Source organism: Chamaea fasciata, unplaced genomic scaffold (assembly GCF_029207755.1).
Source record: "Chamaea fasciata isolate MVZ Bird 193981 ecotype frontalis unplaced genomic scaffold, bChaFas1.0.hap1 SCAF_14, whole genome shotgun sequence".
NCBI lineage: Eukaryota > Metazoa > Chordata > Aves > Passeriformes > Sylviidae > Chamaea > Chamaea fasciata.
The window spans coordinates 4105516-4118835 of record NW_027094099.1 but is presented as its reverse complement, the minus strand read 5'-3'; the positions used below and the strand labels follow the sequence as shown (position 1 = coordinate 4118835).

The window sequence follows — 13320 nt, the reverse complement described above, 5'->3', positions numbered from 1 at the left end:
GAAGCATTATCTTGTGAAATGTTATATTCACTTTATTTTAAATTAAACTAGTAAAGATTAACTTATCTAGCTCTTGAAACAAGATCAAAACTGAAAGTTCTTTGCACTCCTACCTTCATGTTTTCACACTCAAACCCTTACTTTTGTACTTTGGATAAATGGCTATTTCAGTTCTGCCTTCGCTGTCAGTTTGAATTGTTACCTGACCAACCAAGGAAGCATTTCCAATGCTGCCAGGACTGGTCATAAAGCACAGAATCAAAAACTCATCAAAACACACTGAACAGCTGGAATACTTATCAGAAACACCATTCCTGCTCAAAATATGCAACTCACTCAAATACATTAACTCTAGAAATGGCAGTAAAACTTGGTATCAGGTAAAACAGATTAATTCCATCTAAATTACTCTTTTCCCCCTCTCATTATTGATTTAGGACATGTTATCCTCTGGCTATAAATCCAATTGCAAACACTCTACTGACTGTATAAGTTGTCTAGAAGACTTACCATAAATTTCATTGCATCTCATTGTAATTTTTTTCAGATATGCTGCTGCAGCCAATTCATGATTTCTAATTTTGGTTTTGGTTCCAAGCTGTAGCACAGTTAGAATATGCAATGGATATCTCTCCTTCTGAACCTGCTTCATCAAGGTTATTACAACCTTGAATATGGAAAGGGAAATAAGTTCAGTATTTCAGTTTAGACATGGCAGGCAATTATAAGCAGGTGTTACCTCCTCAGCTAAATGTGAAACATAGTATTAATCTAGACATTTTGCATTTTTACAGAAAGACCCTCTAAGACCAATTTGCTACAGATTTCCCCTGGCCCCTGCTCTGTTCCTCTTGTTTGTCTTCTTTTTGTTGCCAAGTCAAACTGTTAAAATGGACTTTATAGTCCACTACTTCTAAGAAACAGATGAGTGCTGGTTCAGGTAGAGTAAGTTGTACAGATGGATACATACCTCTTTGATTTCAAAATTAAGTAGCATATTGATTGCATCTTCGTTTACTGTTATTTTTCTCTTTTCAGACAGCATTCCTTCTGGAACACACTTATCCCGTATCAAAACTGATCTCTCCAGTTCTTTCACTTTACCTGGAACATTCAATACATTGCTTAACTTTTGAAATCGCTACCATTAGTTTAGCTTAAGAAACACATCCAAATCTTTTATTCATTTAGATGGATTACATTCACCTAAGGTAAGCTAGCAACATTACCATAAGAAGAGCCTTTAACTTCAGAGCATGAAAAAGGAAATAGAAATATGTTCTGGCAACAAGATGACTCTAAAATCTCAATACCTTGTTAGTTCCTTGACAACTTGGCTAACACAATTATCAAATTCTGTCTTGTAATGTTTCCAGTTTTTTGAAGTATCTAAGCATGAACACTGTCCTTGCAAAATTAAAAAGAAGAGTTTATCACTTACACTCAGCTTATCACCATACTCTCAGACCTAAACTTGCTTTCCAGATAATAAATGCTTTTCCTTACTCCTGAAAGCAAACACACTTAGTATTCATGACAAACAAATTCCATCTCTGACCTTCCTTTTGCACTACTGATTTTGCATCCGTTTGAGTTTCTTCTGCTTCACCCAGGTTTTCCGTCAATACTTTGAGAAAGACATTCAAATCCTCTTGACTTAACACAACCTGAAAAGTTGCAGATCACAATTCTCAGGAAAAACACATTGTTCCTTAAACTTATCACCTGCCAACAAAGCAGAACAATGTTTCCTGCAAGAAGAGCGCTTATTTACAGTTATTTTGTCAGCAGAATCATCCCTTCAGTAAGAAAATTAAATTCTTTTAACCACTTATTTTAAAAGTCTTAAGAGATTAAAGGTTTTGACCTCCAGTGCTGTATCAATACACACTGCAGCATTTAATGTACCTATGCTTTGAATACATGCCTGTCAATGACATGGCCCTTCATGATATTTTAATTTCAGTTTCACCCAAAAATGGCCCTGGTACTTTTTTTTCGCAGTACATAAATGCCACAAAAAACAAGTATCCTACTCAAGGGAGATAGGAAAGTAGGAAGCTAGAGTTAATAAAGCAAATATTTGCATTAATTTAAACTCCTCTATCTCAAGAAAATTCCATTTAAAAAAAAAAAAAAAAAAAACAAACAACCCCAAAACTTTAAAAAATTCTTGCTCAGAGAACTGGACACAAAACCATTTACATGATCCTTTCAAACCACTACACTCATCTGTTACGTTGCTGAAATCCACCCCACACCGACTAAAAATCTGCAGCTTGTTGCCCCTCTGTGTCCAGAAATAACAGTAAGAGCTGCTCTCACAGTTAAGTAACATCACCACCTCTCCACAAGACTCACATTCATTGTATCCAGATACCCTGTGACCTCCAACACTGGTAACTTGTGAAACCAAGCTGCAGAGAGATTCCGTTTCACGGACAGGCTTAAATTAATAGGGTGAAGTATCTCAATATCTGGATGTGACAAATCTGTCTCCAAAGTGATCCTTGAAACACAGAAAGGAAAAAAAAAGAAAACAGTTGGGAAGTTAGAAGTCACACGTTAGATTTTCAAAAACCTTAAAATCTCAAACGTAGCACCAAATACTTTCCTAAGCAGAACAGTTTCTGATTTTATTACTGATCTAACTTCTCTAAGACAACAGGCTAGCATGTTAATACCAAATATTTGACACTAGCACCAACCATGGTTTCTAGGCAAGAACAATAATGTTCTACAGAGTATTAGTCACTGTACCTCGACAGTTTCAGCTTTGTCAGCTGCACGTCCATCTTGTCAATGACTGGAGGGAGTGAACTGCCTTCTGAGGACACCAAGACAAACTGGTTCTGAACCTTAATCAAGCCAAGATCTATTACTATTGCATTGGGGGAAATGGAGGACTGGGGAATAACTATAACTGGTGCTTTCAAGTGAATGTCCATCGCAAGGCGGAAACTCCTTTGGGCCAGGTCTTTCACACTGGTAGCAGCCTTTTCTGCAGCCTGGACTGTAGCAGCACTCAGTGTCTCCTTGGCTGTCTGGAAGTTGTTCAAGAAGGTCTAGAAAAGCAGTTGAAGAGAAAGGAAAAACGTCTGTAAACAGTTTTTACTCTAGGTTACTTTCTCATTTTACATGATCATCCACCAATTATGCTACTTACTCTGTTGAATTTTCCACAGGAAAAGACTACTGAGGAACTTCTGTCATGACTTCTAATACAGAGTCAAAGAAATACTAACCAGTGCAACCCACTTATTTTAAATTCATCTCTAGTTCTCCTTCTTCCCTTAGCTACAAGGCTCCTTAGCTCATTAACTTTTAGGACGCAATTTTGAAAGCCCCTCTTGCCCTCTTTGAATACTACTGAATTCCTACTAAAGAACCTATTGAATGAGAGAAAGCCCACTGTGCTTTGTTGCAAAGGCTATCCTTAGGGTACTCAAACACACTGATATTTACACTGGTTAATGTGCAGGCATCATGACGCCTACCTTGCAGAAGGGTTTGTCTCTAGTGTTAGCTCTGATATGTTTGCAAGAACTCAGAGTTTTCCTAGGGCGGAAAGGGCAGCAAACATAAAACCCCTAAATGATCTCAATAGCACCAAGTTCTTCTCTTTTTCCCAAGCTGAGGGTGGGAAGTGACCCAACTGAAATTTAAACCAGTTACTTACCAAAGTTTTTAATAGTACACAGGAAAAATTAAAGCCATCCCTTCTCTTTCAGAAAGTGAAGCCTACCACTTGTACTGAGGACAGAGCCCAAAAGACTGATCTGAGAATGCTGCAGAAGCATACAAAGGGAAATAAGACTCACCAAGAGAGACATGAGGAATTTGTGAAGGTACACCAGCTGGATGCAGCCAACTTTCAAACATACAGTTCCATCCACTTTTGACATGTCAGTGTAGGCTTCTCCCTCAGTAGCATGAGGATTCAATGTCAGATTGAAACTGAAAACTTCATCTCCCACTATAGACACAGCCTAGAAAGACAGAAACAGCACCCACCAGCCATCAGCAGCTTCTACAAAGGCACTTAACACAAAGAACTAAAGATGCCATCAGCCTATCAGATTACAAGTTAGATTACTAGTTTTTCTAATCCTTTCAGACATCCATTCTTGTAATATGAGAATTATTCTTTATGATGCATCTTATCTGAAAATACTTCTTCACAACAAATCAAATACTTTTAGAAGAGTAGAATGTGTATTACATTTCACTTTTACACACATCAAACTAACCAAGAATCAAGTAAAAGTTAAAATCTTGTAGTTGAGTACTTTTTTATGAAGGGTCCTTGAATCAACATCTGTGACAACTATGTCTTTAAGTCGGGCAAAGAATACAGTGTGACTTGGCTGAAGGCAAAGAGATGAGTCAAGACCTGCAAAGTAAAAAATAGAAACAGTCTTGCACAGCAGAAGTAACAGTTATTTTCAGGGTGGGGACACCAGCAGAGGAAGTAGGGAAAAGTTACTAAGCTTTAAGAACCACTGTACTACAGCTTCAACCAGAACAAAATAGAAATACTCCTAAGACAGGTATTATCTCAGTAGCAATCATCTCTGGAAACAACTGAGTAACTATTCATAGAAAAATACTCAATAATCCACTTCTTAATAAGCAAGCTATTGAGTTTGTGCACTGAGATTTTCTATCAGAAAAGATGTTACTACACTGAACTACCTGAATACAATACTTTTGTATCCAGAATCTTGTGTGAATACATTCTATGATTTAGAGATGAACACAAGCAAAAGACTTTATGAACTGCAGTACTAATCTTGCATATCACACATTCCTAAATATTCATAAGGGTGCTGGCAACTATGAGGATGGCAGTTAAAGTCAGTCAGAAGTGAAACTCCCCCAATGAATTATTAATAAACCTTAAAAGGGGTATTAATAAGAACACAAAACCAAAACACAGTATTGAACCAAGAACACAAAACCAAAACAAGGAACTGAAACAAACCCCTAGGATTAAAAACTAAAGAAAACATTTTGAAGGCTTTTTTTATCCTACATAATTATTTATCCTAAATAACTTCATGGTATACCATAAAAATATCCAACACTTCATACAACATGAAAAGCCACCCATAATCAAACTCCTTCAAAGGATGAACCTAATTATCTGAGTAATAACATCGCACATCTTTCTAGCTGGAAGCCAAAACATTATGACAGACTTAAGGCTGAATTTGAAAACAAGACTACAAGCCATTTTTGCACAGACAGCAATAATAAATAAACAAACACATAAAAACAGACGCTGCACATTTACACCTTATTTTTTAGTTCAATTAAGAGCAGTTGCTTTGAAACCAAAGTACCAGAGCAGTTACTTCTAACAAAGAATTCAATACCTTGTATCTTGATCTCTGCAATGTTCTTTTTTGCATCACAAATATTTAAACAGAAGGCATCCAGCTTGGCAAAAAGCTTGAAGTCAAACACATCCTTATCCTTGGAAGGTTTAGACACTAGAAATAAGAGAAGGTGGGATTTTCAAGGTACCTCCAAGTCATATTTTCACTTTCATCTTTATTTCTACAAAGCTAATCACATTTCTCTGGATTTTCTTTGCCAGCATGCAACACATCCTTCTAGAACCATAATCTGGATAATCACAACTGTACCTTTCTTCAAACTAGAGTCATCTTCTTGCTTTTCTCCTCTGGATGCTGTCTCTCCACTTCTTTCACTGCCTGATGGACTAACAGCTGTTAGAAAACTGACAGCAGACATAAGGGCCTCTGTATGTAACAGGAGGTTCAATGATGAAAAAGTTACCTGTTGAAAACATGAGACTCCACATGATCAGAAGTAACTTAAAAGTGTTAAGAGGTGTAAAAGCACCCAATGCAACAGAACCATTCCTTAGAAACAGAAAAGCTGTATGTCTGGCCAGCAACAGATCATAATGGAAAAAGCTTTCTGTAAAGTAAAAAGGAGGCAAGCTTAGAAAACAAAGGAAACCTAGCAACAACCCAGCTCTTACAGCTCTAACTGCAAACCCATAACTTCCTCAGTACAAAACCAGTGATACAAAATCAATTTTGCCAAACACAGCCTAGGGCTTGAATGCTCCTGCAATAACAGCATTACCGGCATGGGTAAATGGCAGGTGGCTGACATGTAGATATTTAGAATATGGGTATTCCTCAATAAATCCACCAAGGAGTCCAAAAGCTAAGTTCCTGCTGTGTAGTGTAATAAAAGTTGTCCACTTAAATGTACTTAAAACTGGAACTAGAGCCCAAATACAATTCTTCCAGGCAAGGAAGTCCCATTGAAGAGCTGCAAGGCAACAGCAACTCGAGATGATGGACAGAAAATTGAGTTCTCTTAATATTAGCGCTAGCCCATAGTATGAAGACAGTTAACTCAGCAGCACTGGAGTTTTAGAACTCTCATCTACCTCCTGCTGCAGCTTCAGGAACTGCTTTGTGGCAAAAAAGATTTCAGTAACTAAAGCTCTCAGATGAAATCTATAGACGCTCTAAAACTATTAAGTAACAAGTGAAATATTTCAGTCTTCACACTAAAATAAGGCAGGCAAAATAATGTCATAAAGGTATAAAGAGGAGAAAGGACCTATCACAGAAAACACCATCCTTTGTACTTTATTTCAAGAATGCCTCAAGTCAGTCTTTTTCAATAGACTAAAATCTGACTCAAAAATACACTATTAGTAAAAAACAAAAAAAAAACAAACCAAAACAAAAACACACCACTCAGACACGGATATAGACTTCTTATAAAAAGATAGCCAGCAGAGAGCTGAATACATGGCACTCACAATACAGATTACTTTACATGAAAGGGAAAGATTTTGTGACTCCACCATAGTTTCCCAGTTTCCTATACTGGGCCCCTGAATGTCATGATCCCTGATGCATGAGAAGGTACATTCTTACAGCAGTTTGAATTTCATCTACATGAGCTACACAGACACTTTTTCAGCAGTTCTACAGACAAACATTCCGCTCTTAAGTGGTTTAAAAATTTTCAAGGATGTTTTAACTCCCAAAATCTCCTGCTGGAGGCAGGAAAACACAAAAGCCAAACAACTCTCCATAATGCCTCTGTTCTGAGCAAGCAAACCGAAAGAAAATAAGCAATAAAATCTGAAAACACTCACTTGAATCATCTGTTCAGTGTTGTCAAAAATTGTCTGAAACTGTGGCCCATTTCTGTCAGCCTGAAAATAATGATTTGCAAGAATGTTAATATTAATTTCAACCAGTCACTGTCCTCTTCAGAAGATACAAAATAATCCAACTAGCTCTGAATAGTAGATTTAGGACTATATTTAGACTATATATTAAGAATATGCAGAAATGCTTTAAAAACAATTTTTAAAAGCTTTCTGTATACCTTGACATATTCCACCTTCAGAAGGTCTAGGCCAGGCTTGTCTGAGGAACTAATCAGATGAATGGGTGCTTTTTTACCTGTAAAACACCACATGAAAAAAAGAGAAGAATTCGGTTCATTTCTGTTCTTTCAGAGAACCGAAGAATTTGCACCTTGAAGGTAGGGATTAACTTTCAGTAGCATTTGTTAAAATACACTGCACCACTAAATACGAGTCACTGGTTTCTCTTTGCTAAGTCCAAAATGGCAAAACCCTTCTCCATCCAAAGACTGAGCTCTAAGCCATTTATTTATCCCAGAATAATTATGGTGAGAGTCCAGAGCTTATCAGCTGTTATCAGTGGCACAAGCACTGCCAATGGACAGCTGTACATTAACTGGGAAACTGGAAATATATTTGCATTTCAGTGAGCACAAGGCACAGGAGAGTTCTCACTAAATGCTACACACACACACACACACAAGTCCACTTCTCTGCCATTGCTTGTTACCTCCAATTCCATAGTAATCCAAGCTTATTTTCTTCAAATAAGATACAGCTGCTAAATTATAGGTTTTGACAGTAGCTTCTGTCCCAAGATGCATTACATCAAATACAAGTACTGTTTCCTCAATTTTCTTTTGTCTGGTGAGTTCGACTAAAACCTGGATGAACAAGAAATACAGTTATGCCATCCTTTCACGTGCAGTATTTTCACTATTTAAACCAACAACAGAAAAAGTGCAAGATGAGTGTCCCTCCCGCTTTGTTGGAAGCCTTGCTTTTATTACAGATTTGAGAGTATAAAATAGAAAGGGGAAGTGATTGTTTGATGGTGAAATATATAAATACAAAAAATATGCAAGAGATCTGCCTGGGTACTGACTTTGTTTCTCCAGTGCAGAATTCCTACCTCCTAATTATGAGTTGGTACTAATTTTTTCTACTAAAAATACTCCAATAAGGGACTTTTATTCTCCTTTTTTTTAATACATCAGTAAGTATGCATCATGTTTTATTTATATGCATCACATACAGACAACAAATCTCTCATATGCATAGAAATAATAGGTATGAGTATACATGAGAGTTTTTTTACTTGGTGATTATGGTCCTGCATGCACTAATCTGGAGAACACTGGGTAAATGAATATTGGATTCTTTTTAAAGTACTCTTTAGGTAGGGGAAAACAGAATTACAGACATACTTCTTTAATTTCAAACTTCAGCTGAAGATTTATCAGTTCCTCCTGAGCAGGCTCCTCTTTTCTTATTTCTTCTCCTTTAATTACTGAACTTTCAGTTGGTTCAGAGCTTTCCTCAAAATCAAAATACTCGTCTTCAGAGTCTACAGAAGTGAAATTACTGCCTCAGTAAACTTTTTCCAGAAACAGGACTAAATATCCCACCCTCTCTTTCCCATTCCAATTGCTTTTTTAACAGCATGATCACTTTAAATCTAACCTGACAAAATACACTTTAGATCTATACTGCTCATTTACCCACTGGATGAGAAGTGAATAAAACTAAAGCCCTGTTAAGGACAGGATTAGAGTCTAAAGGCATCATCAGACATTCAGGAACACATAAGAAAGTAATAATAAGAGAAGCTCCAGGAAACAAGTTTCCAGGTTTCACTATAGGATTTTTTTCTCTAGAACAGTGTGCTCAACTTGAGTGTCAATACAGTAATTTCTCAGTAATACGTTATTCTAGTTCTGCCTTTTCAGAAAAAGGAGAGCTTTGCTAATGCAAAACAGTCAGAGCAACCTATACAGTTGGTATTTACAGTTCACTCATTTGAAGAGGCTGCTTATGCATAAGATTAATTTTAAAAATAATGGATTTCCTTCTAAGAAAAAGCAAGTTTATTAGTCTGAGGTAACATCAGCATCTTAATCAAATCTCCTTATGCACTTGACGGTAGATATGACCCATCATGCTCATTTCTGCTGTCCTTACATGTTTTAACATCAACAACAGCATGGAAATATTAGGTATTCCCTAAGTTATGCCTGCTACCTTTACAAAGATACATCTGTAGCTTCTTACCTGACACTATTTCTGCTAACAACTGCGGTGTACTAAGTAACCCTTTACCAACAATAGGAATTGTGGGAATAGCTGGTACCTGGAGGGAAAGAAAAGAGAAAAATAACCAACACAGTATTTTATAGTTTATTTAACTTGGTATGTTCATGTTTTTTACTGATGATGAATGTTCCACAATGCCTCCCCCACATTCTCTGGCAAGGTCAACTCTGCCAATACTTACATTAAAACCAGCAGGACAATGACAAAGGCTCCACTGTAAGTTTGAGGAAGCCCAGAATGTTCTGATGCCAAGTCAGAGAAGACACTAGTAATGTTTTTTCACTTGTTTGGGGATTTTCAACATTTTTTTAGTGATAGTCAGCTTACCTTTGTGCTTGGAACTGACATAGATGACTTCTGAGGAAGTGGAATGCTATCAATCAGATCAAAGATTGACTTCATTTTCTGGTCAGAGAGTCTGACATGCACCAAAGGAAGTCCCCCTGACACTTTAAACCTTAAAAAAAAAACCAACTGATTAAACTTCTAGACAAAAAGATACGAATTTTTCATTTAAATCTTACCAGTATGGAAACTCCTATATAAAGACCACATCACAGTAAAGCCAGGGATTCTGCATTAAAACAGGGCCTGGACTTAAGCAGTAGTTAGTTACCAGCAAAGGGTTCAGGGAACCACTAGCCAAAAAAGATTTTGCCAACAGTAGTAACCTATTTTGGTTTCTCAGTTAATAGCTACAAATTACAAAGTGCAACTGAATCTTTAGGTAAAACACAGCTCTCTTTTCTCTAAGTAGAAAGTAATACTAAACGAGTCTTTTCAACATTAATATATTACTTTGCCATCCTGGAATCTCTTTCCACCATTGATTTTGCCAACTGTACATGAATATCCATAGGCTGCAGAATGTGCAAAGTTGATGGATGCTGAAAACGAGCCTTCTTCCAGTCTTCACCTGAAAACGGTCAGTAAATTTAGATGAAAAAAAAATCACTTGCCAATTGCTTGAATTAAGACATCATTAAAATAATCAAATGGCATCACTACAATGGTAAAAAAACCCACTCACCAACGAAAGAAACCTAAAACAACTTAGGTCAAGTATTTTAAGAGCTTTTAATCCCACTTGTGAACACTACTGCCTTAGCAGCACTAAGGCCAATTCTACACTAGAAGATTTATCTACATGGACCCCTAGAAAAACAAATGGATAGACAGAGGAAAGAGAGAACAGCAACCTAGCACTCTGTTGATTACACAAACTTAAGTGAAGAACTAAGGCAAATTTTAGGTGTGTTTTTCCTGCACATGATGGAAAACAAAACAGTTCTATTCATTTACATTCATTGCTACCATCAAAGTGATGCACAAGTCCAAACAAAAACTGAGCAGCTGTTTGAACAGAAACTAATCAATTTTTTTTAAAGTTTGGCACCCAATGTGTATTATAGCCTATCTGTTCATTAACTACTGATTTTAGCTTGTATTTTTTTCTTTGAAAAACATATTCATTTATTACAGGGAGCCTTTGACAATCCTTTACATAAACAGCAGCTATGTTGTTCTGTTACCTGTTCTTCCAAAAAGAAGTTGCACATTTTTAATTTTCACATCAAATTTGTCATAGGCTTTGTCCATAATCTCCTCTAAAGATGAAAAGTTAGAAGCTTCACTACTGCCTTGATTTATGCTGTTCAGCTAAACACACAACAAACAAAATAAAGTTAAGTCTTTAAAACGGAGGTGCTATTCATTCTAGTGAAGATGAAAAGATGATTCATAGGGGTTAATAATTGACATTTGGACTCTTACAGAGAAAATACATTAAATCATTTCACTTATTCTTGCTAAGTACATTTTTTTGTTGTTACTTCTATCAATCCACTAAAGTCAAGCTACGCAAAAGATACTTTCAGTAGGACACAAGACATTGTTAGTCTATATTTTTACTTATGGACTACCACTAAAATACGTATTTAATCGGTCATTAGATCAAGTTAAATGATTGCAATTTTATAGAAACAAGGGAATTAATTTTCAAACTTCAAGAGAAAAAATGACATTCTCTTTTATTAATAAAAGGCCATCATTTTACAAAAAAGGAAACAAAAGTTCATATATTCTGCTGAAGAAATGAAAGATACTAAATGATGAAGTATTTCAATCATGACTATAACATGTTTCCTGGGGAGGGTTAACTAGTACAAGTATGTCAAAGATACCCTAACAACTCTGATCAAACTGCTGACCCAAATCTACTTGGCTAGAAATATGGTAAGTTAAAAATACTTTGACACAGATGATCACCCTGACTTCTGAAAGCAAGATGGTTCCAGACAACAGCTATGTTAAAAGAGAATATTTGCTCCCCCTGAGCTTTATAAGAGAAGCCATTTATATACCTGAAATGTACCAAAATCCAAAATCAGCAAATCTGAATTTTCATGGTAGAAACCAGTCTGTGGAATCACGAGGTAGGAAGGTTTCAGATTAACCTTCAGGTCAAGGACTTTCCGCATTTCAATAATATGAACTAATCCTTAAAGAAAGGAAAGGACATGGAAATGTAAATGCTATTCACAAGTGAAACAACTGCGACAGCATACAAAAAGACATTATATGAAAGATAAAGCCTCTTGAATCAAAACTTTCATAGCATTCTACAGATTTCTTACCAAACTCAATGCTCCTTCCCACAAAACTTTTACTAAATCTCTATCCCAGCAGACATGAGGGCACCAACTCAAGGAAAAATCCCAATCCCACTAATTGGTCATCAATCAAAACATAAGCCAAGAGTTTGGGTAATCATATGGAAACATTTTAAGGGTTCACCTTCACTGAGATTTGTTACTATCTTACCTGTAGCAGTTCTTTCCTTGATTTCTTCCAGTTTCATTAATGTGGCAGTTGTTAATCTTTCAAGATCCATTCCCTTACTTGTCTGAAAGAATTCTACCATTGCATTTATTGTTCTCTTTAAAAAAAAAAAAAAAAAAATTAGCATTATACATATAAGTTACTCAACAAGAACTCAAAAATCAGATCTGGGCAGAGCCAAGAGAATAAAAGCAGAGAAACAGGACTAAGAAATACCAGAGAGTTTTGGTTACTACTCACTGCATCGTATTTTATTTCCACAGGCTGTGATTCAATAGTAAGGCTCTGGTCAGCTGTACTGTCCTCTGGGTTAATATCAAACTCAATCTTCAGCAGAGAAGATTTGCTATCTCCTATGGAGGCCACAAGAGATGGCACAATGTTTTCTTGTCTCAGGCCTGTAACATACCAGTTTTCAAGCTTTGCTTCAACCCTAAAGAAGATAAATAGTTAAAAACCCTTAATTGGATAAGGGTTAGAATCAGTGGCAAGAGAAAAGAAAGGCAGAATATTTATGTTACATAAATAAAAAGTGTAGGAATGTTTACTATTGTGTCTGGATTTAAAAAGCAGTTACAGGCTTCTGTTGGTGCAAATGAGAATTTCGTACTGAGAACTGCACTGACAATAGTGTTAAGAGGAGTCTGTAGGAAAACACCTTTGAAGAAAAACATTGAACACAACCAAATTACACCAGGTTCACTCAGCCTTAGAAGTACCTATTACGTAAGAAACTGACTTTCAGGGCCTGTGCCTCCCACCATGGAAACCCCTGACTTTGGGAGGCAACAGATTTGGTCATAATCAGCGTCGTACGCCTGACTCTATTGAGATAACTGAACTACATTTTTTTCAGGAACACTACACTTGCAAGATTATCTGTTCTACTGCTTCAATCTTGCAAATTAAATTACATGGCATGCATTTATGTAAAATAATGTCAAAGCTCTTCTTGTTTCTGTGCAGCACTCAAGCTGCACCTTGAAAATTCCTCAGAATGGTTTTCAGTAAAA

General features: G+C 36.5%; 1 protein-coding gene across 4 annotated transcripts in view; it reads right to left on the bottom strand.

The window, feature by feature from the left end:
* The window catches only part of VPS13C (vacuolar protein sorting 13 homolog C), a 74303-nt gene that overhangs the window by 42096 nt on the left and 18887 nt on the right, over positions 1 to 13320 (bottom strand). For all 4 annotated transcript variants that reach the window (XM_066196584.1, XM_066196585.1, XM_066196581.1 and 1 more), the window contains 20 exons: positions 12548 to 12740; positions 12290 to 12404; positions 11830 to 11966; positions 10999 to 11125; positions 10265 to 10382; positions 9794 to 9923; positions 9425 to 9503; positions 8581 to 8720; positions 7884 to 8037; positions 7393 to 7469; positions 7157 to 7216; positions 5652 to 5805; positions 5379 to 5495; positions 4290 to 4393; positions 3822 to 3989; positions 2761 to 3065; positions 2362 to 2509; positions 1559 to 1667; positions 971 to 1104; positions 511 to 667 (listed from right to left, as the gene is read on the bottom strand). In XM_066196584.1, the coding sequence (XP_066052681.1) occupies positions 511 to 667; positions 971 to 1104; positions 1559 to 1667; positions 2362 to 2509; positions 2761 to 3065; positions 3822 to 3989; positions 4290 to 4393; positions 5379 to 5495; positions 5652 to 5805; positions 7157 to 7216; positions 7393 to 7469; positions 7884 to 8037; positions 8581 to 8720; positions 9425 to 9503; positions 9794 to 9923; positions 10265 to 10382; positions 10999 to 11125; positions 11830 to 11966; positions 12290 to 12404; positions 12548 to 12740 (2726 nt within the window). The remainder of the gene's footprint in view (positions 1 to 510; positions 668 to 970; positions 1105 to 1558; positions 1668 to 2361; positions 2510 to 2760; positions 3066 to 3821; positions 3990 to 4289; positions 4394 to 5378; positions 5496 to 5651; positions 5806 to 7156; positions 7217 to 7392; positions 7470 to 7883; positions 8038 to 8580; positions 8721 to 9424; positions 9504 to 9793; positions 9924 to 10264; positions 10383 to 10998; positions 11126 to 11829; positions 11967 to 12289; positions 12405 to 12547; positions 12741 to 13320) is intronic.